The 24737-nt window shown below is 31.7% G+C and overlaps 1 protein-coding gene across 1 annotated transcript in view; it reads left to right on the top strand.

The window, feature by feature from the left end:
* Positions 1-24737, top strand: part of LOC129225599 (SWI/SNF-related matrix-associated actin-dependent regulator of chromatin subfamily A member 5-like) — a 38859-nt gene that overhangs the window by 3115 nt on the left and 11007 nt on the right. The window contains 18 exon segments of the mRNA XM_054860058.1: positions 3672-3722; positions 6592-6761; positions 7854-7954; positions 9325-9425; positions 10681-10860; positions 14331-14486; positions 15605-15736; positions 16104-16172; positions 16272-16381; positions 16505-16641; positions 17934-18145; positions 18800-18952; positions 19056-19185; positions 19999-20042; positions 20044-20151; positions 24038-24160; positions 24335-24448; positions 24607-24720. Coding sequence (XP_054716033.1) covers positions 3672-3722; positions 6592-6761; positions 7854-7954; positions 9325-9425; positions 10681-10860; positions 14331-14486; positions 15605-15736; positions 16104-16172; positions 16272-16381; positions 16505-16641; positions 17934-18145; positions 18800-18952; positions 19056-19185; positions 19999-20042; positions 20044-20151; positions 24038-24160; positions 24335-24448; positions 24607-24720 — 2205 coding nt within the window.

The following is a 24737-nucleotide window of genomic DNA, read 5'->3' as shown; positions in this document are numbered from 1 at the left end:
AAATTTTCTCATTGATCTTTATTTATTTTAAGCTATTGACCAATCCTTAACAAAAATTTAATTTTAGCAGAAAAAAAAAAAGCTTTTTGTTCTCCGTTGTGTGCAAAAAGAAGTGCTTGATAAAGAAAAAAAAGCACTTGAACTAAATATGCACAAATTTGTAACGTTAAATAAACACATCAGAACGTCCTTAGGGAGGGGGAAAGAAATAAAGATACCTAAATGAAAAAAAAGTTAAGCAAAAGTAACGCTGCATCTATATCACGTGACCATGATATCATCGCAATGTAAATTGAAGATTGCAGAACTTCGACTTCGTTATACATATAGATCTCTATTTTAATTTAACCTCCAGTCCTATTCCCTAACAAAAACAAAATCATGCGAAAAAAAAGCATGTTTACTTATTTATTGAAGCAACTCGAAAAATGGTGCCTCTATGGTCCCCGTAGCATGCAAGAAAAGTTTTCAAAAAAATAAAAATTACTGCTTTTATTGAAAATTCAAAGAAAATGTCTTGGACCAAAATTGTCCCTCCCCGATGTGGTCCGCCCGATTAACCGAAATAGAATGTTTAGCAAAAGGTCCGGGGGGGGGGGGGGAGAAACAAATGTAACTCTTGGAAGAAAAAAAATAAGCAAATGAATCCTTCAAAAGGAAGAACAAAAAAAATCAAATTACTTCAGTTAGATCACGTGGGTGCATTAAACATAGGCGGCTCGTACGAGGGGGCAAGGGGGGCAATTGCCCTCTCACTTTCAACAGTAAAGGGACTTTGCCCCTCCACTTTTCTAAGTTCATAACTAAGGGTCAAATGGAAAATGATTGATGATCTATACACGTGTTTAAAGAAAGAACTGACTTAATAAGTGCCTTTTTTATGCTTTTTTCATGTTATTATTTCGTAAAAATTAAAATGGAACTTTGATTTTGGTAGGAGAAAATCTTCTGTGGCCACCCGCTTTTTGAGTCCGTTTCTCGAATTTTTGGAAGAGGGTCAATTCACCAATAATGACGTAAAAATTCAATTGGCCTCTTTTTGAAGAAAAAATTTAGCTTTCAGGGTGTGTCGCCCACCAAACCTGCCCCCCCCACACCTCCTTTGACCCCCCACTTTTTTGGGGCACCAGCCGCCTATAGCATTAAATCATACTCGGAAGGATCAGCAGACAGCAGATCTTCAGTGAAGCAAAAGCTCATATCTTGCATATTTTAATTTTTTTTCTAAAGCGGACGAAATGTTATGACTATTACATAATAAAATTTCAAGAAAAAAAAGCTTTTATACTTTTTCGGGATGAGTTTAGAAAAAAATTAAGCCCAGGAAAAATTTCAAAATAAAGGTTTTTTCAAAAATTCATAAAAATACAAACGTTACTCTGTCTTTGAAATGTTTTTGATCATCATATTTAAAATTAAATTTCCGACACTATAGTACAAAAAATATTTGTCGGGCGTAATTGGTTTGGTATCTGTGAGGCAAATATTTCTAAAAATTGCTAAAAATCACATAAAACTTTAAGTCACTTTTTTCTAATTAAAATATCAAAAATCGAGGTCCGAGGTGCACATTATCAGTGAAAACAGCTTGTGTATGCCAAATTTCATCTTTCTAGTCCTCACCTTTTTCCCGGAAAGCGCGCCACACACGCACACAAAAATCTTATTTTATTATATGTAAAGATTTCCATTCAGGTTTTTAAGGTACCTACATGTAACTGGTCATTTTTTTTTTTTTCAATGAAGTGGTTTTTCCTATGAAGGTTCTAAAATAGGATTTTGTACCCAATTAATATATTTGCAGGAAATAAGTACAGTCATTCCTTTGCAACTCAAATGTTCTTTTATATCAAAGTTTTATTGGGTCTCAAACTCTTGAGAAGACTGTGGGAACTCCCCCTCCCCCCTCCCCCCATAGCTTGAACTACCAACAACTGGTATGTTTGAGCCACCCCTTGGAACTTGTTGAGAGTTGTATGTTTTGTTTCAACAGAATGGGAAATCATACCCACATGAAATAACATTGTGCATTAATATCTCCACCCCTCCCATTTTTCTTAAATAATGTTTTTAACTAAAATCTCGTATAGCAAATTCTGTTTAAGGAATCTATTTAATTTTTAAACTGAATATTAGTGTTTATCCATTTATTTTGACCTCTTTTATTAGGGGGGGGGCAAGCCCCCCTCTGGTTACAGTCCTGACCTTTAGCTCCCCCCCCCCCTCAGGGGCGGAGACTTTTAGTATGTTTACTTCCTAACTACCCCTAACAATATTCTGAAATCAAAAATTATCGCATATTCCATGCACGCTACAATGTGTTCATTGACTGGACTATGGCAAAACTACATACACCCCTCTTTCTGTGCATGTAAAAGGTTTTCAGACTTTTGCAATATTGTTTTTATTTCAAAATTACTTCAGGACAAGATGAAAATTTGCAATTTTCTTATATACCATGACTAATATAGTTAAGAAAAATAATTGTTCAACATATTATTTTACACTAAAAATGTACAGGATGATTGAAACCTTATCTTTAAGCAAATCATAGGGCAAAATCACATCTTATCTTAACATAATAATGTATTTATAAATCTTAGAAATTTATTGAATATTTAGAGAACTAATCCTAATTATAGTAGTAAGCTGAATGTATTCATTAATTTATATTGCTTTCTTATCAATGCTTTTTGCCTTGACTTTCGTCCCAATTGAACAATTGAATCCATTTCATACTCTAAGCTGATAAAGATACAAAACTGTTAAATTAAAATTAAAAAAAAATTCTTCTAAAAAGTATGAAAATTATAATTTTAGGAAATAGTGGTACCTTTGTTTTCTAGAACTATCATTGAAAGAATGGTTGTTGTAGCTGGGAGAGAGGGGGGGGGGAGGTTAAAAAAACTTTTTCAGCAGTTCAGGAGATCCCCTATTCTATTTTTTTAGGCTTACTAATAGAATAATGATGTTCAAGTTTTAGCTTCTTACTCAAATTTTAAGAAGGTGTAAAGTGACCTCTCAAATTATAGCCGTTGCATAGAAAATGTCACAAGTTTAGAAACATTTAATTTCCTCGGCTGTTTTTTTTTCTTTGTAAATAATTATGAAATTGCAATGTATATGCTTTATTACTTGTGTATATTATAATATGTAACATTGTTTTTTCAGTTCAATGTATTTTTTAACCCCCCCTCCCCGTACTTTTGAAGTTTGGGGAGGGAGTTGAGCACCCTCTTTCAGTTGAAATAGGAAGCTCAAGTTCTAACAGTATATTGCTATCCACAAGTCAAAAATATTGAGGGGTGTCCTGTTATGTAGATTTTTAAAAAATCAGAAAAATCTGATTTAAATTTAAAAAATCCGACAATTTTTTTTAATAAAATCACGAACCCTGATTCTGTGTAAAATATGTTTACTTATCAATTACTACAGTCTCTGATCAAACAAACATTTCCTTTTTTCCCCCCCTCAGTTCAGTTAGAGTAAGGAACTGTTCCAATGACACAATGTAAAAGTGCTGCTTTTTAAGAAAGCATATCTTTTAACATTTTTGTTCATGGTTTTGTTGCTCCACCAATGTTTCTTATTATTTGGCTACTTTGATGTTAGATTAATATAAATTGATGAAATTATGCGGAAATGAATAATTATTTTTACCTTTTCTGTAGACCCTCTTGGAAGCGATCAAGAAAGATGACAGAGAATTTGACACTCGAGTGGTAAGAAGCTTTATTATGTGAAAGTTATATTAAATGTCCCAAAAATGAGAAAGGCATTTCAAGAAAGTTCTTAAAGATAAACTGATAAATGATAAAGTAAAGATATTGTGAAAGTGGGAAAATGAAAGAGAATCACAATGAATTGTTTCCCTTTAACTACCAGTTCAATCGGAGTACTTTTAATTTTGTTATATTAAATGATAGGCAATACACGAAGGTAAAATACTATATTTATTCAACATAAAAAGATCCTAAAAGTATTAAATTTTAATAGTACAGTTGAACTTGGATTATAAATGAGCTCTCATTTAAAGAGAACCTGGATTTGGCGAGGCAATCAGAACAATTTGTCTCTACAATTTAAGTCTGTGGGAGTAGAACTCACTTTTAAAAAGTAAATTCCTCTAAAAGCGAGCAATATTTTTCTGATTTCTAAAATTTCTATTAACTTCCAGCTTAGCTAGTCATTTTTTGGGAAAAAATTGTAACATTCCAAAATCTACCGAAAGTTACTGATGAATTAGGAATCCTAAGAAAAAAATGACTTAAAAATTTTACAGATTTTTTTTTATTTTTTTTTAATTTATGCACTTGAAAAATATATAATTGTTGACGCCAATGTTGTCACTTCAGAGGTCATTGTACCTCAAGTTCAAGCCGATACAGACAGTAAAAAAGGGGGTTGAGGGAGCTGCGACGATAAAAACAAGTGTGAAGAATTTAGCGGAAGTATACTCAACATACTCGATAGCTTTTGACGTGAAGTAAAACTTCAAACTTGTTTTGAAATTAGGAGTGCAAATGATGTTTTTTGCAAATTTACTGGAACAGTACAAAAAAAAGCAAGTATATGAGTTTTTAGAATTTTTTTACGAACTTGTTTTTACAAGCTCTCGTGAAAATTAATTTTTTCATTTGCAATGCGAGGTAAGACCCCTGCTCTATATGCGATCTCATTTCATACTTTACTCCTAAATGGGGGACAGCATTGTAAATCTTGCCTTCATCTCAAATACATGACTGGAAACTTGGTTCAATAAATGAAATATTGAAATTAAATTGCTCTGCAGCCATGAACTACTTTTGTTGACAAATCTGTTGTCGATATAGCGTTATATCATTAACGAATTTTTTTTTATGAAGGGTGAATTAAAGAAAAGAACTGAACTAAAAATCCATAACGAAAATATTTGAACTTGAAGTTAATTTCAACTATTGTATATACTCGAGTATTAGTCAATCTTGCATATAAGTCAACCCCCTTCCCCTACTTTAAGAAGGAAAATCGGGGGTGGAGGAATCGAAACCCGAGTATAAGTCAAACCCCTACTTTCTAAAAAAAAAATTGGGAACTTTTTGCCACTAATTTTGAAAGTAAATATTATAAGAAATTTAAATGCAATGAACATTTTCATGTTAAAAAATGCCAGATTATTATTTTTTTGCACTAAAAGGGTTCACTTCTGCGATCGTGATTTTTGTAAAGGGTTCAATTTCGCTGTTACAATTTTTGTTACTTGTTGCTTTTATTTTGAATAAATATCAATAAAATTCAGTGCTGTAGCCATATTATATAATTTTTTTTTAAAGATGAGCATTATTTTGCGATTATAGAGAAAATTTGAATACGGCAATTCGCACATTTTTCGCGTAGTTGGCCATTTGCTGTAATTATTTAGCATTTATTTCACATTCAGACCATGAAAAATTATCGCAGAATGTGTAAGTATTTACTTCTATAGCATCAGCTTTAAAGAGTTGGCCTAAAATAGAGAAAACGTTCACGTTTCGAGTGCTTTTTTCCCCCTCGAAATAATTATGCTTTCAGATGAAGTATCAGGATTGTTTTTCTGCACTTATTCCCTTCTGTTTGAATTTTATTTATATAATTTTGAGACAAATTCCACCTCTAACTAGTATATTATTATTTAGTCTTTTTTTTTTTTAAGAAAAGTGCTGGTTTGAGGATAGGCAATAACTAGATGCTGCCACCTTTTTCAATTTCCTATACTCAAGTTTGTTTCATAAATAAAGAAATGAAATAATGTATAAAATGTCTTTAACACTGAGATTTTGTTTTTGTGCAATTTGTTGCTTTGATGAAAAGATAGGTACCAAAAGAAATAAGTCCTATAACATTTTATGCTGTCTTTGAATCAGACAAAGGACGGAGACAAGGGGATTGAGCCATATTCCACAGAAAATTTTCCAAGTAGAAGTCTAAAAAAATACAGTTTTAGTCAGTTTTTGGTGGTGGTATAGAGATTATGGGGGGTGGGGGGAGTCTCAGCGTCCACCCCAGGAGAAATTTTCAAAATTCGCATTTTCAGGCAATTTCAGTCAAATTAAGGGAAACGGATTGTAATTCTCTCCCTCAAATTTTTTTTCAAAGATAGAGTCAATTTTCGGTTGTCTTTGGTCAAAGTCAAATTTTTTTCTGCTTACAAATTTGTTTTGAAAATGCAGTTTTAGATTATCTTTGGTGATTTGTGATGTTAAGGAAATGATTAAGATTCAGATCCTCTCTTCAAAAACTTTTCGGGAATGAAGTCCTAGAAACACATTTCAGGATATCTTATCAGGATATTTCAGGATATATTTTAAAATGCTTAAAAAGAAATATATTATAAAATTTTTTGTAAACTTCTCGCGCGTCATAGCTTGAAGAGCCCAGGATTAAAGCATTACGCACTTGTACGTATTTAGATTGTTTTATTTATTTATTTATTTTATTTATATATATAATATATATATATATATATATATATATATATATATATATATATATATATTTTGGAATTTAACTGAATTATCTTGCAATTTGTTGTGTGTATCTATGTATCACTTTACTTAAACATTGATATTGTAGGAATCGGATCGATCTCGTCGGTTTGACTATCTTCTTCAGCAAACAGAAATTTTCTCTCATTTCATGACAAGTGGAGCTAATATGAAAGGTGGATCCCCTGTCAAGTTGAAGCCTGGTCGACCAAAACTTAAGAAAAATGATGAGAAAGCTAAATTGTCAGCTGTCGGAGAGTAAGTAATTGTCCACATAGTTCTAGAAATGTTTGTGTAATGAAGGCCATTTTGATGAGTACTTACTCATCAAACATTGGTTCATAAATTCATTATAGGAATTTTTGCATTTGTAAACAATTGTAGAAGTGCATGTTGCATTATTCAATTTAATTTACTTACTGTAAAAGCACTTATTTTCAAGATTCTGTCATGATTGTGAAAATTGAAAGTAAGCAAAATATTTCAGCTTGATGGTTACAACAGGGTTAAAAATTTTCCGAATTAAGCTGAGTTAAAATTTTTCAATTTTAGCTTTTATGCTAAAATGTTGAAGGTTAATGAGTATGTTTACCTATCTTTTTTTTTTCGATACCTCAATGTTTCTTCTTCAATTGATAACTCAATTCAAAATTCAGCCATGACATCCTTAAAGAAATAAATACACCATAGCTATTTTTCTTCTGCAATTTGACTTAAAAATTAAAAATTGTAATTATCATTGAGGGAACACAAATTGATTGATTTTCAAATGATACTAGTCCCCCTCCTCCTGTTAATGCATTTAATGGGGGAATAGTAGCTCAAATTCAGACTAAATATTGTTGAACATAATAGTAATTTAAACATATTAGGATGTAATATCTTTGGTAGGATTTATAATAATATTAAGTAGAAGTTGCCGTGCTTATTTCCTCTCTCATTCATGGGTTTTTTTCATTATTATTTGGTACTTGGGCAAAAAAAGTGAATCTTTTGCTTGATTTTTGTGATTGAGATAGTATTTTCCCGTTTTGTGAAAAATGAGACCATAATAGAAACCCAGGTATATAATAAAATTTTCCAGGGTTCTGGCCAAAGGAAATTTGGGTTCTTTACCGTACCCTTCACAAAAATTCTATCATCTAAAATGAACCTTTCAACAAATTCTGATCTACTAAAAAGGACATTTCACAAGTTATTTATTGGAATTATCCCCTTCTCCCACGAATGCATTACTTTATTTCATTTTTCACAAGATTATTGAATTTTTCATGAAAAAATAGACCCTGTGAAAAATTCTGGAGTCCCTTGGTGTTTTTACAGTAGTTACAATTTATATAAATATTTTAGCCACCGTCATCGTATGACTGAACAAGAAGAAGATGAAGAACTACTTGCTGACAGTCGTAAAAGCTCGAAGCTTGTTACTCGCTTTGAAGCCTCTCCACAATGTAAGTTTTTAGTTTCATATATCCAAAACTTATTGAACAATTCTGTAAAATACACCCATAGACATCATAATTTTCTCCAATTTAATAAATTCTAGTTTTCTTCTAAATTATTTATTATTAGCAAATGCTAGCAAAGCTTTTATTGATAAAGGAAAAATCGTGACTTTCTGTTCCTATATTTGACTGACATGAATGGCCTCAAGTTAATGCTTCATTGCAGATGTGAGCCATAAGTATTTGATTTTTAAAGGCTTTCAAGTGTATGATGTGAAACAAATTAAATAATTCCTTAATGCGGATGTATGCTTTTGCAAAAATGCGAAAAAATGCTCACTTAAAGTGGCAGGAACTGTCAGACATTTCTTTTCTCCAAAGAAGACTTGCGGAAAACCTAAGAAGCCACCTGTTCTTTCTTTACATGATCGTTAATTTTACTGAATTGTTAAGAGGATATTTTTTTTTACAATGTGCATCATTGCCTCTTGTGATATTGTTGTTTACTTTAGTTTAAAATATCCTTAAAGTTCTATTTAAGTTGTCTTAAAGTTTTAACTTACTTGTAAACACCCAATATTCAAAGTCTTTTGTATTTTATTTTTATATCAATGTGTAGACCAACATGTGGATAAGAAATTAAAAGTTATTTATGTTCAAAGTATGGTCTAGGTTTTAAACATGTTTTATTTATTTTAAATACAGATGTATATATTGATGTTTTAAACAATTATTACAAAACAAATGTGAGCTTGCATAAGATGTTTTAGTTTTTCATTTAAATTATTTTTATAAACTTGTGTTGAACTGCTTTGCAAAAATATAAAATGCTCCTCAAAATCGCCACAAACACTCCTCAAATTGTTTCTCTAAGGTTAGCAACCCTGTAAATACTGTGTATATTTAATAAAATAACTTTATATGTGTAGAGAAGGAAATGATAATTAAATTATACATCAATGTTTCTGGAAATGCTGGAAACAATTGTCTTAAAATTGGTATCTGCTATTTTAATCATATCCTTATGCTCTTAAAACTGTCCTTTGATATTTAAAGTCACATGCATTTTAAATTTTATGTCACTGTGCCATTTGATAGTTATGATTAAATCTTATTTACTTGAAGAAAACAAAATTTTTGCAGTATTAATATTGATTCATTTGAAACAACAATCATTTTATACAATGACCTAAGTTGAACAGAACAAATGTGGTTGTTATGATAGACTATTATGGTAAATTAAAGTTATTAACATTGGAGCTGATCTTGCTGTTATTTGTTTAGAAGTGAACTTCATTTCATAAAAAAGTGCGTGCAAATAGCACCAAGCTATTGTTTAATGTTTCATATTGCTTAGACCTCTTTTTACCCTTCAGATATTTGTAATGGGGAACTTCGGGACTACCAAATAAGAGGTTTGAACTGGATGATATCTTTATACGAACATGGCATTAATGGAATACTGGCTGATGAAATGGTAAATAAAAAATTTATTATACATTTTTAAGTAAATATTTTTAATAATGCAGGCCTGGAATATTAAATCTTTTGAAAAATACAAAATTGGCTTTCCTTGATCCTTGTCTTATATGTGTGCTGATTTCGAAAATGACATTCATTTTTTCCCATCACACCAGGATTTTTTGTAAAATTGATTTCAATTTTTGCTATAGTACTGCACCAAAAAGAATTCCCTCGGAACAATTTTCAAAGTTCTGTTTGGCAAAACTGTTTTTTTTTTTTTTTTCAATTCAGGAATATGTAAAATAAACTTTTCTTTGATGCACATTGAGTTTTCAGCAATTAATTATTTTTTATTGTTTTATATGGATGAAAATCATTTAACAGATTGCACAAGCCGCCTCTGTCCTGAGACAAACTGAGAGCTTCTTTGAGTTTGAACACAGCAGCATATGATGCCATTTCTAGATCAAAATCACCAACATAATACTTTAATTCGTTTATAATATGGTGTAACTGACATGATAAAAAGGATTGGCCAAGAGAAGCAAATTAAAGCTTGAAACAAATTTTAAAATTGTTTTTAAAAAGTTTCTATTTGTATACAAGATCTTTTTCCTTTGAAAATTCTTTTTGTCACTCTTCTTTAATGTTTTATCTCAGGACTAGTATGATACTAAATACAAATACATATTGGTGACCAATAGGGTGGTTCAAATATACATGTAAAAAAAAAAGTTTCTCCTAGATCCCAGGACACACCTCAATATTTTTAGACTTGTGAATAGCAATATGCTGGAAGAATTTTAGCTTCTTATTTCAACTGAAAGAGGGTGCTCAACCCCCTCCCCCAAACTTCATAAGTATGGGGAAGGGGGTTAAAAAAATACATTGAACGGAAAAAAACAATGCTACATATTATAAAATACACGAGTAATATGTATATACATTGCAACAAAATAATTATTTACGAGAAAAAAGCTGGGGAAACCAAATGTTTCTAAATTTGGGACATTTTCTATGGTACGGCTAATGTTAAATTGAGGAGTCATTGAGCACCCTCTTAAAATTGGAGTAAGAAGCTCAAACTTTTTCAGCATAATACTATTAGTAAGTCTAAAAGAAATAGGGGATGTCCTGGACTGCAGCTGAAAAAAAGTTTTTTTGAACCACCCAAGTGACCAAGGGCTGTTAAAATGTTGCTTATTAATATTTCTAAAGTGTAGTCAAATACTAAGTATTGTCATCTAATATATGTTGGTATATTCTAGGGTTTAGGTAAAACTCTGCAGACAATATCTCTTCTTGGATACATGAAGCATTACAGAAACACTCCTGGTCCTCACATGGTTATTGTACCGAAATCAACCCTAGCAAATTGGAGAAATGAGTTTGAAAGATGGTGTCCATCTGTTCGTGCTGTTTGCCTTATTGGTGATCAAGCCACAAGAGTTAGTATGAATAATGTTTTGATAAACACAATATTGCTCCACCTTTGTTATTGTTATGTTCAATACTCATTAATATATGTGCGTATGTATTTTGCTGAACAGTGTTAAGCTTCTTGGTTTTGAACTGTTTTTACATGTTACGTTTATGTGTTTTCTTGTTTAAATTGTTTCTGAACAAACTTGGAGATAAAATCTACTTGAAAGCAATAGCATCTGCCCAGTGCAAAGTACATCAGTCTTTGACAATAAATTTGTAAAAATTGGAAACATAAAATAGATTCATTCAAATTACTGTCAACAAAACTGCAAAGCCTTGAAAAAAAAAAAAAATCCTTATACACACTACTTATGTTTAAAAAATTAAAGAAAATGAAGTAGATTTTTAATTAATGGCTGCAGTAATTAAAATTCTACAAAGACAAGACCAAACTGGTGAATTCTAGCAGTAACGGAAGGACAGTTTTTACAAAAAAATCAATGCATTTCGGTCTGTGAGCTTATCAAAATGCATATATTTTCAAAAGCTGCTGCATAGACTTCCATACACATCATAGTAAGTTGCTAAAAAAGCCAGGAATTTTTTGTTGGTAACTTTTTTAATCAAATTTAAAAAAAGGTAACGGAAGGATAATTTTGGGACATGATTTTCACGCTTTCATGTTCTCCCCAAAAGTTCAGGGACACTATAAAAGGGAACATTCTATAAAAATTAGGGCACATACAGGAGTGTTCAGTCATTACAATTTCAGCTCTAGCTCTAAAAAAAATTATTTTTTTAAGACATATTTTTGCACATTTGTTAAGGGTAATAGAAGGACAGTAACGGAAAGGACAAAAAGTCCAAAGTAATTAAACTTGGTAAATTTGAACTTACAAACACATATTTAGCTAATACAGCAGTCAGTCTGAAACAATGATATCTAATGCCTAAGCCATCTGTTACAATTCTGAATTCTTAAAATACTAGAGAATGTTATCAAAATCCATAGAACATGTATCTTCTTTCTCTGGGAACACAAAGATCATTCCGACATAATTATGCATTCTGAAATAAGATATTTAGCCTTCATCTTCTATATGAAGTACCTGTCCTGCTCTTTATTAATTTCTTTTCCTTCCATTCAACTAATAAAACTTGTCCAAACATTAATGAATCCTTTGGCATATTCTCATGACTTGGTGTTTTTGATTCAGCTGTATCTTTATTTTTAACATTATTTATAACTCTCAGTCTATTGACTTTGAAGTGCTTTTTGAAAATTGGTCTTTGATTTTACTGATCTCTTCGCAATAAGTTTAATGGTTGAACTGATGCTCTCAACAGTCCTTTCCTGTGACTTGTGGCAACACATCTGAAAGCAGTTTTAATATTGTATTGTTCCAATATAAATATCAAGTTTGTAAGCAAGTGTTTCTACGTAAATTGGCTTGTCATATCACAAACATGTCATACCAAAATGATTTACACATGCTTAGGAATTTTTAAGTGTAGTTTTCATGATTTTTATGACATACAATAGAATAAAATCATGAAACATTTTTTTAAAAAAATGAACAAAAGTTTTTATTTTTTTTTATTTTAAGAAAGCACAAATAATTTTTGTGCAAATATTACTTATTTATGTTTTAAATGTGACTTTTAACTTTAAACAATAGTTAGTTTTCCATTGGCAGTCTAAAATTTTACCCTGTATCAGCATATAGATAAATGTCCTTCTGTTACCTTATCTTTTTGTCCTTCCATTGCCATTAAAAACCATATAAATTGACTATCTATTCCAATTATAAGTATGCCTTATTGACAAGGGACATAATTTTGATTTGCATAAAAAAAAACATTTGTTTCTACACCCAAGAGGTTTTTGGTGAACTAACTGACATGTAGTATTTTGCTAGTGGAAGGACATCAAATTTTCACCTTAAAATGAACCTATTTCATGGTTGGGAAAAAAAAAAGAAATGTAAAATTACTTTGCAAAAAGTTTGACTAGGCATTCAAAAGATAAAAGTTAGCCTAAATATTATATTCCGATAAGAAGTCGATTGTAATTACAGCATGTAACAAAAAAAAGAGGCATTTTGATCTGTAAACACACAAGGAAAAAACTTGATTTTGCCCTTAAATTTCTGAAAGTCAGAAATTATATGGGAAAAGCAGGTTAAGATTCAAGAAATTAATTTATTTCTGAAGAGAATAGTATATGGCAAACGGCAGAATATCAATTTTTAAAATCCAAGTGCCATGTCCCCTTTTTCCTGGAATTCACCTTTTACAACAGAACACGCAGATTCGATAAGTCGTTATATGCCCACCCCTGTTTGTAATATGACATATCAAGATCCTGAGAACTTCAAATTTCAGAGTTTTTACTTTTCAAAAAATTTCTATACCTCCCTCTCCCCCCCCCCCCTCTTTTTTTTTTGCAATTGCCACTCCTAGGTGACTGAAGAGATTGCAGTTTTACATCAACATTTCTTTTAATTTTCCATTTCATTTCAGCCAAAGTTAGCACAGTCATGAAACTATTACAGAAATAAAGCTCAGCCTTCTTTTAGGAAATGCGAATTTTGTTTTTAAAATGCACATATTCACAAGAATTTCAGGAAGAAGAAAAAGATTTTTTAAAAAATTACAGAAATAAAGCTCATCCTTCTTTCAGGAAATACTAATTTTGTTTTTAAAATAGGCATTTTCACTAGGATTTCAGGAAGGAAAAAAAGATTCAAAGAACAAAAAATCATCAAAATTTTATTGTAAATGATGTTTTCAATGATCCCAACACCAACCTAGCAATGCTGGGGCCAAACATCACATTGATTTCTTTACTTTTCACTCTTGGGTGTAGTAAGTTCGTATATAATTTGCTTTGTTCTTTTATTTCATATAGATATTTAAAACCATATGCTTCTTTTTCCGCAGCAAGGAATGTGCAATAGTTCTTGTCCCATTGAATTTTAATAATCTTTTCCCAAATAAAGACAGAGGTGTTATTGAGTGTAATTATCTATTTTTTTCAAACTATGTAACTACACTCTATAACAAAAAAATCAACGCACCAATATCAGACAACTCTTTCTTGGTGCATCAGTTTTTTGTTATAGAGTGTATTTACAGAATAATGCAAACTTTTAAGCTGAAATACAACTCAAAACTTATTTTTGAAAAAGGTATTGAATTGCTGTTGAAAATATTTTTAAGAAATAAAATGCAACAAATGCCGTAAGTTATGGCATTTATGTTAAGATGATCTAAACAAAATTTCCCTGCTTTTATTTTCATTAATATTTGCAAATCGTGTAACGTTATTCAAAGGGAGATGGATAATAGGTTAAACTATTTCTATTTTTAAGTTGTAAATATATGTATGATGCATGCATAATTCGCATGATATCAACTGCCTACAAGGAAGTTGTACATAGCTCAACATTTTATTGTAACATTGTTATAAACTGGGTTGAATCTATTTCAGACTGCATTTATTAGAGATACTTTGTCAACTGGTGATTGGGATGTCTGCATTACATCATATGAAATGATTATCCGAGAAAAAGCAACACTGAAGAAGTTTAACTGGAGATATATTGTGATTGATGAAGCTCACAGGATAAAAAATGAGAAATCAAAAGTAATTTTTCTTTTATGACCTTATTAGTGAACTAAGTAGATTATATTTTAACTAAATATCATGTTTCTACTCTACTACTAATAATAATTAGTTTTTTTTATCTTGTTCATTGTATTGTAACAAGATGGAAGCTATTTTTAAATTAATTTATTTGTTAGAAGTGTTCTTTAAATGATGTTTTAGCATTTCTCCTGCTCTTTATTTCCTGTACGTTCTTGATCTTAACAACATGATTACTTAACAAAACATTTTTTGTATATTTTGCAATCATGCATTCAAAATTAACTGTACAAAAGTTGGATCCTTTGAAATTGTATTAAAAAATGTTAGCATGTATATGTGTGCAGTGGCCCAAGCGTGTGCCCAAGCAGCTGTAATGTCCACTTATCTTGATATTATTATTTATACCATGTAATATTTGTTTAAAGTATATCTATGTTTTCTGAGTAACTGTCATGTTAAATAAAACATTTCTCCAGCTCAGGCCTGGGGCTAACAGGTGTCTGTCCCCCCCCCCTTGTACACCCCCCCCCCCCCCCCGATTACCATCCTGAAGACAAAAACAATGTCATTACAAAGCTAAAACGAGGTTAAAAAAGACCGAATAAAGGTTGAAGAACTTTAACAAATCCTAGTCTAAAAAACTTCATCTTGAATATTATTTGAAATCTAAAAAAAGCCAAGAAGCCAGTCAGTTTCAAAAAAAGCCAAATTTCTTGAATTTGGCTTGACAAAAGCCAATCTGACAACCCTGCTTCTTGTAATCCTATCTCCCCATGAGTGGAACTGCTTGCTTGGTTTTGAATCTGGAGGAGCATCAACAGCGGTCTCTTATCATTAGATAGAAGCCATGGCGGCACCCCCTTCATTTCTTCTCATACTTAACTTGTTTTCAGGGAAAGTCAAGATAACAAAAAACTAGTAATTATACTTCCAGTCAATTATGAGCATGCAAATGAGAAATGAAAATCATTTTTGTGGTGTCCAAGCTCTGCTTGGTTTGCTTGAGCGAACCACATGTCACTGGTTACCTACCCTGAATCATGCAAAAATTGTAATTAGCTGTAATTCGTAATGAAGATATTATTTTAAACGTGTCGTTTAATGTTTTCTTTCAGTTGTCTGAAATTGTAAGAGAATTTAAATCAAACAACAGGCTGCTGCTGACTGGAACTCCTCTTCAAAATAATTTGCATGAATTGTGGGCTCTTCTGAACTTTTTACTACCTGATGTTTTCAATTCTTCGGAGGTAATCTTAATGTGTAAAATTTTTAAATTTTATTCTTCAGAAGAAAAATTTTTTTAATAGGATGCTTATAACATATATATACTTCTTTTATCTTTTATTATGTCGTATGTATGTAAGTTGCCATTGTAAATTTATAGAAATAATAATTTCACATGTTTATATTTTTTTTTAACTATTTCAGAAAGACTTTTAAGCTTAAAAAAAAAAAATTAATAATTTCTGAAACATCTAAAATTTTTATTGCCTACTAGAAGCTCTCACAAAAGCTTGTATGTTCTGAACTCTTCAGAAAATCTTTTGTTTTTGTAAGTTGTTTTTAAGCTTTTAAACATTTCTAAAATTATATATATATTTTTTTCCCTTATAGGATTTTGATGCATGGTTTAACACTAGTAATTGCTTAGGGGATACAACTCTTGTTGAGCGATTACATGCTGTAAGTACTTTTATCTCTTCAAAGTAGTGCAACATTGAATAATTTGTTTTCAAATTTGGTGTCTAGATTTTTTTTTTAATTCTAATTTTTTACCTATAGGTACTCAGGCCTTTCTTATTAAGGAGATTGAAATCTGAGGTGGAAAAGAAACTTCCTCCCAAAAAAGAAATTAAAGTATATGTTGGTCTAAGCAAAATGCAAAGAGAATGGTAAACAACAATTCAGATACCTTGTTAAAAAATAATTTACCTAATGTTATTCTGTTGAAAATGGTGAGCTTTAAAAGGCTTCATGTTCGATTTTAAAATACATCTGCTGATTTTTTTTTTTAGGTATACAAGAGTTCTGATGAAGGACATAGATGTTGTAAATGGTGCTGGAAAAGTTGATAAAATGAGACTTTTGAACATTCTGATGCAGCTTCGTAAATGTTGCAATCACCCTTATTTGTTTGATGGAGCTGAACCTGGTATTTTATTATTATTATTTTATTTTAAGGGTAGAAACAGTGTGTGTCATAACGGCCAAAAATTAAAGATTTAGCTGTAAATTTGCCCAACACGCTAACAGAATTGACAGATTTCTTTACCCTTCAGACCAGTTTCAGCCGTTATTTGTAATGCAACATATAGTTTAAAGTGGGATCTTGTTCTTTAATGGGATGTATAAATTGAATTGGACCTGCCTAGCTGACCTCAGAGTTATTACTGGTTATGACATATGAGGCAGTAAGAAGCCAATTAATGTAAGTGCCAAAATTACAAATTTATAGATAACCATACAAATGATAGAAGTATTGTTTTCAGGCAGGACATAGTACTAGTAGCCCTAGTAGGGGCTGTTATGCAGTATGATTTAGAAAAACTTTTCAAAGAAAGCCTACCTAAGACCTGAACTTTAGACATGTTTTACACTAAACTTAGAAATGTCCACTTACATCCCTTTCCTTATCACCGACTCATATGTGTTTATAATTAACCTAGCATACGTCTCAGGGCTGCCACTGGAACGTATTGCTGCTTCCTTTTTTTTTTGAAAACTGTTGCTTACTGTTACATACATCTTTTGAAAACAAGCACCAATTCCCTCTGTGATTGGTAATGTAGCGTTTCTAGTGCTTGCTATAGTCGGTCTTTTACTGTTGTCTTCAACTAACAGTCTGACTATGAAATTGCAGCAGAATGTGTAGGTACTTGTTTCTTAAGTGTTCATTTAAAAGAGTTGGGCTAAAGACAGTAAAATGTTTTAAGGGTTGTTTAGAAAAAAGTTTTAGGAAATTTGCTCCAGGTTTAGGTTTTGTCCTCTGCTTTAAATGGTACCCGCTTACATTTTAAATGGTACACACAGACTCAGCCACAATATGTTTATTCCTCAAAGTATCATAACATCACTATGACGTAAATGTATTTTTTTTAACGATAGTTTATTTTAGAATCTTTTTTTTTCTGCATCAGGCAACTATTTTGTAGATTATTTTTTGTAATAAAGGCTACTAAAGCAACTATTTTTAGTAGGGGAACTCAATGGTGGAAATGACATTTAGATTTCACTAATTTCTATGAATTTAATATTTTACAATTCTTCTGATCATTATTTGGTTCTAAGTAAAATTTATTATACTACTGCTGAATGGCACTGGCAATGTAATGTGTACACTCTAGCCTAAATTAAAAGCAATGCTCTTGCTACTATTAGGTTCTTATATTGAAAATTTCTTGAGCCTTCAATGGTGATACACATTTTTTTTTTTTTACTTGATAGGACCACCATACACAACCGATGAACATTTAGTATACAATTGTGGTAAAATAGTGATTCTCGACAAATTGCTCCCAAAACTGAAAGCACAAGATTCTCGAGTATTGATTTTCTCTCAGATGACAAGGATGCTTGATATTCTGGAAGATTATGTGATATGGAGAGGTTTTCCTTATTGTCGTTTAGATGGACAGACCCCACATGAAGATCGAGAGGTAATGATTTTAAATTTTTCTTTCATAAAATTATGTCTGTAATTGTGCCTAGATTTTCTAAGATATGCATTAGCATGTCAAAAAATTATTAATTTTTGCGTTTTTTTTTTCTTTTTAAATTTTATGTGTTAATTTTAAGAAAACTTTAATGAAAACCCAAAATTAAGCATATTATTTATGTGCATGTCTCCAATAGATCCTAATATTAGAATTAATTTTAAATTTTGCTTGTTTTTATAATTACAGTACATGTTGCTCAATTGGTATCTGTTTAACTGGTCGTAGCTCACTTAATTACAAAAAACAAGTTTTTAAAAAAATGAAATTTTCATAAAATGTATTTTAGTTATTAAGAAAAAGGAAGGTACTTGACTACTGATGTTGTATCATCTTCACAATTGGAAGTAATAAACAGGTATCAGAATATTAGGAAAACAGATTGACTAGTATTCAGTTCAATCTTAGCGACGACCATGGGGACTAATTCTGTGTTAATCATCAAAATCAAAATTCAAGTTTGTCAAATTGACTTCTCCTAAATACTTTTATCACTGATAAATCGAAGAAATAGTTTTAATGAGTTGAGTCATCCACTGAAATGTTTTTTTTCCCCTCTACGCTATATATGTTTAAAATCATTTATTTTCATTTTAGCGTCAAATAAACGAGTTCAATAAACCTGGAAGTGAAAAGTTTATCTTCATGTTGAGCACACGAGCCGGCGGTTTAGGTATTAATTTGGCTACGGCAGACATTGTTATTCTTTTTGACTCTGACTGGAATCCACAAGTGGATTTGCAGGCTATGGTATGTTTCTTTCTTTTTTTTAAATAAAAATAGTGAGTATTTTTCTCTTAGCTAAAGTTTATTTTTATGTTTTTGGCTAATATTTTTATAAATAATTTTCTAGGATCGTGCTCATCGTATTGGACAAACAAAACATGTTAAAGTTTTTCGACTTATAACAGAGAATACGGTTGAAGAAAGAATTGTTGAACGAGCAGAAATCAAGCTAAGATTGGACACCGTAGTTATTCAACAAGGTAGTAAAATATCTGATTAAAAAAAAAAATGTCTTAACTTTTTTCAGGGGAGCCCATCTGGGGGAGGGGGGGGGGGGGGGTCATGGCGCTGGGCTGTGCCATTGAAATTTTTTAGGGGGGTTGTTCTGAGGTGTTTTCTTTTTGGGGGGGGGGGGGGGGGCTCTTACTTTAGGAGGGTCTTCAGGACATTCAGAGGGGAGTGCTCTCTTACTCTTAAAGGGGTGGGCATACCTGCTTTTTTGTAAGAATGTGTGTGTGCATTTATTGAATTATATGTGTGTGCATTCCAAATTATTCTCAGATGGTTTAATGGCAAGAAAATCCACTTGAGTTGGTGTTTAAAAAAGATTAGAGTTAAATCTGGTTATTCATTTTTTTCAAAGATGAAACTCAAGGAATTGCTTATTTTGACATGAAAAATGTACTTTACTGCTTGCATCTCTATTCAAGCATACTCTGCTTCTGGTTTTCAGTCTAGTACCTTTCAATATGCATGTATTTCAGTTGTGTGGGAAAATAAGGTAATTATTTATTTTAAAAACTCTTATAACTACTTCTTCAGCCTGATATATCTGTATGTGTATTTAATATAACTTGAAGCTGAAATTGCTTGCCTATATATTAAATTAATTGTTGCATTGTGATTTTTTTTTAACTTAAAAGTTGCTGTAAAAGACATGCTGGTGATAGAATTGCATAATTGCTGAAGGAAATTGCAATCCTTTAAATGTTATATGTTTATACGGTTATGGCAACAAGTGTGCAGTTACTTTTGGAAGATGGCTAATTTATCTCTTTTTTTTTTCGTGTAGGGTCGACTTGTGGATAGTCAAGCTGCTAAACTTGGAAAGGAAAGAGATGCTTGGAATGATCAGGCATGGAGCTGATCATATCTTTGCATCAAAAGAGAGTGAAATAACTGATGAAGACATCGATGCAATATTGGAAAAAGGAGAGAGAAAGGTATTGCAATTTCTTAGTGCTTATTGTCATGGAGAAGCCAAGAATCCCTAAAATTAAGAGGGAAAATCCCAAACTCTTAGAAAATACTAAAATCTCAAATTTTTGAAAGTTTACTTGCATATTGTTCTAGCACACACATATACAGTGGCATACGTATCATGGGTAACACCCAGGGGCGATAATTTGTGGTGTATCACCCCCCCCCCCCCTTTTACAAACACAAAAAAAAGAGAAAGGTTTTTAAATTCGATGTAAACATGAAATTTATACAATTTTCAGAAACAACTGCTTCTGTAATATAGTGAAATTTTAAGTGGTCTAATGTACTAAAGACAAAAATTGAATGTTTTTTTTATATAACTTGCCCTAGACACGGGTGAGTGAATGAAATTGATGACCCCTTAATTATTATTTCAAACGTATCTCAAACACAGGGAAAGATCTTTGGCATAAAAGGAAGTCACTTCTAGGTCTAAGTATTGACAATATGATCCTAATCCTGGGTATGGTATTCGTTACATGGGGTGAGGTGGGAAAGAGGGAGTCCCGGGGGTTTCCCTCTGAAAAATTTACAAAGTTGTAGCCTTAAAAGTGCATTTTAACTTCATATTTTTCAAAAACTTGTAATTTCACTTAGGGTGAGACCGCTCCCCCCCCCCCCCCCCCCCATAGCGACACTACTGAATGTACATGTATACATTACTGGAAATTCATGTGATGCACATATCAACTCACTTCTCTTACAATTTCGACTTTAAAAACAGTTCTGTGAGACGATTTATTTTTCTCCACTTTCCTAATTTTTGCACAATAATTTCATCTAACTTCTTTGAGCCAATTTTCATATCAATGTTAATAAAATCACACAATGTTAAGTAGAAATGAAAATTTTAAAATATGAGGGGGTAGCTTGTAGTCAGGCTAATTTAGGATCACTTTAAATTTAAATGTATTTTTTGATTAATCCAAGACTTTTCTTCTTTTAAAAGATTATCTAAAAGCACAATGCTAATGGAGAAAAATATCAACTCAGGAAAAATGTTGTAAACATGTGTATATTTATACATCATAGAAAAAATAAATAAAAAAGAATAACATGACTTCAAACACCAGTGTGTTTAAAAAATAATAATAATAAAGTATGCTCATATTTTTTTTAAACTCAAATGAAATTAATTTTTAGTTGAATCAAAAATTGAAAATCCAAGAGTAAGTTGTAAAATGTGTGATGTAACAGGGCCCAATACAGGCTCGTTTTACTACCGTTTTTCGGTACTTTCACAGAAATCTTATTTTAAGATCAGTACTTTCACAAAAATCAAGTTATAAAATCCGCAGCTTCATAAAACTAACTTTGAAAATCAGCACATTCTAGAAACAACATTAAAAAAGGGAAAGTTTTACAAAAATCTGTATTCTAAAATTGAAAACTTGCTTTTCTGTTTAAAACACAGTTTACCCATAAAATGAAATGCTTAGATGATTTATATGAACAATCGCTTAGGTAACAACTTTTTCATAGTATTAAATAGAGATGAGTTCGGGCTCATTTTTGAGAGTCGGAGCCCGAAAATTTGTAACCGAGGCCGAGTGATATTGTCTCGGACCAAAATCTGAGCCCGCCCCCGAGCCCGAAGGAAACTTTCTTGTATCAAAAACCGAGCCTTCTACAGTCTGATTTGATCTCTCTGTTAATGAAAAATGTTACGTCAAATGTTCCTTATTAACAGAGAGAAGTTTCTAAATTTTCTTAAAATGCTCCACTTCAAATGCATTACTGTATGACTATTGCAATAGTAAAAACACTATAAATAAGCGTTAATTTATTAATTTATTTTTTGGGGGGGGGAGGGGGGGGTCAATTTGGCATTGATTGAACTGATTTAAATGTTCCTTTCATTTTCTCACAGTAGGAAAATGTTTCTTTGCTTTGAATTTGTATGGAGATTGGCAATTGAATATCTGTGCTTGAGCCCGAGCCAGTTTCGGGCCCGGGCTGAGCCCGTCTAATCTCTAGTATTAAACACATTTTTATGTATTTTTCAGCAAACTACATTTACACCATCTTTTAGCATCAGTTTTGGGGGATGATAATTTCCTGAATTGTACACAGTATAAAGCCTATTGAGCTGAGATACAATGGTTTTTTTCCCTACCTCTTAGGCTCCCCTCCCCCCCCAAAAAAAACCCCGTTAGAAATAGTAGTAAATAACATTTGCACTTTTCAACGTTTAAATTGCTCTAATGTTCTTTAACCCCTTGAGGACCAGCGCATGGAAAACGAAGCGCAGCTACGGGACCGAACGTTCCGAAATGGAACGCCGCCATCGGCTCGAGCATTTACAGCAGTTAAGCCTAACTGAACAAAAATATTCATATAAAATCAGCATTTCTAAATAATGACTTGAAATTTTAAATTTGCTTAAACAATGTACTACTGATTATTAATTATTAATAAAAAGACTATTACATTATTAGAAGGGAGTGAAATAAGTAGAATACTAAAACTTTAACTATTTTCACGAAGTTAAATAATATGTGCACAAAAACAAAGTTAGAGTTAGACATCGTGAGTGTGCAATCAAAGAAAAAGAAATGTAGCAAAAAAATATGTTCCTTATGTAATTTTAATTAAAACAACTTAGGTCAACGAATTTAAACTATTTAAATTCCCACGCAACAATTCTCAAAATTGCTTCATAATTCTCTCGAAAACATTCCCTTTCATTCACTTCGCTAACCATTTTTATTGCAATGTTCCAGTCTCCAAACAAAAAAGAATAAATAAAGAAGAACAATATCAGAAAGGATTCAAAAATAATCATAAACTTCAGTGCCGCTTGAAATCCTTCCTGTACTCTCATCGAACGGGGAATCCCAAAAGTCTGGAACACATACGCAAAAATATTTTAACCTTCCTCCCCTCCCCCATAATTTATTCAGCTAGATGTATATCTCTTTCAATTACTCGTAAGAAAAAAAGAGAAGCAAAGATATAAACAAGAGCAATTGAGACCTCATAAATCGTATGCGCAGAGCAGTGATTCACTGTTGTTTACATAAAAAAAAAATCTATCCCATTGAGAGGTCCAAATAAGAAACTAAAGCGTGTACATGAAGGTCAAATACCATGTGACTCGAATATGATCAAAGTTATAGTCATTTAGCGCCATCTATTATCGTTTAAATATTCAATTCAATCGTTCCATTTCGAGAAAGCGTATATGTGACGCTGGGACCTCAGCGTCGATCAGAACGCGTAGCGGATGTGTGCCGCTGGGCTGATAAGAGAGGAATTGTTGTGTAGCGTCCGCGTGACGCTGGGTGGGAACGGGTTAACAAAAATTAGAATGTGCCTTTAAAAGATAACAAACTCAAGGCTAATAAAAAAAACTTTCACAAAAATAAGAATATTGATACAATACTTTCACAAAAATAGTAGTGAGAAAAAAAATCCTGGATTTGGCCCTTTGTAATGACATGTTTTGAAGGAACAAAATAGTGGAAAAATATGTTAACTAAAGCTGGAATGAGGTTATCATGACACATCATATACTTAGGAAATGATCACTTAATATTTCATTCAGTTTTTTACACTTTCTACAATATTTGCTTTATTTTTACTCTGTATACTTTCATATTACATGTTATAATAATGTTTGCAGATAATTACCTTTATTTATTGTCAACCAATGTAGTCATCATAGTTTCTTGTTGAAGGTACGCTTAACATTTTTTTTCATTTTCAAAAATATTTTTTCTGCTGATTAATCATCAAAATTTGGGCAATTATAAATACTCAGTATGCATTTCCCTTCGTGCTTGTCATGCTCACTGTTGTATTTCACTGCTAACAAAATTTTCTTAACACTTTGCTTCCTTCCAGACTCTTGATATGCAGAAGAAATTAGAATCCATGGGTGAAAGTACATTAAGAAATTTTACCCTTGATGCTCCTGCAGAAAGCGTGTATCGCTTTGAAGGTGAAGACTACCGAGAAAGACAAAAGGTGCATTTTTGTTTGATTGCTGTGTATACAGAATTTTTATTTTTTTAATTGACAAATCATCAATTTGTTTTAATTAAGATGTATATTTCCTTGCATTTCAATAAGTATTTTATTTTTATCTAACCCTTTTTCTATATATATATTGCATGTGTCATAAAAATCTAAATTTTTTAGACCGCAGGAATTGGTCATTGGATCGAGCCGCCAAAGCGAGAACGTAAAGCCAATTATGCCGTTGATGCCTATTTTAGAGAAGCTCTTAGGGTCAGTGAGCCTAAGGCTCCAAAGGTGAGATTATATTTTTAACTTGAATATTTTTTTGTTAAACTTAAGTGAACTTTTTTGAGTTTCTTCTTGTATATATTATCATAGTGCTGATATCATTGCAATTAAAAACTACATATTTTGTGTTAATTAGCCTAATGATTTTAATAATTTTATTTTAGGCGCCAAGACCTCCTAAACAACCTACCATTCAAGATTTTCAGTTTTTCCCTCCACGGCTTTTTGAACTGCTTGACAAAGAGATCTTTTATTTCCGGAAGACTATTGGATATAAAGTAAACTATTTTTTACT

Source organism: Uloborus diversus, chromosome 1 (assembly GCF_026930045.1).
Source record: "Uloborus diversus isolate 005 chromosome 1, Udiv.v.3.1, whole genome shotgun sequence".
NCBI lineage: Eukaryota > Metazoa > Arthropoda > Arachnida > Araneae > Uloboridae > Uloborus > Uloborus diversus.
Note: the sequence above shows the minus strand (reverse complement) of the source record. Positions and strands in the feature narration are given on the sequence as shown.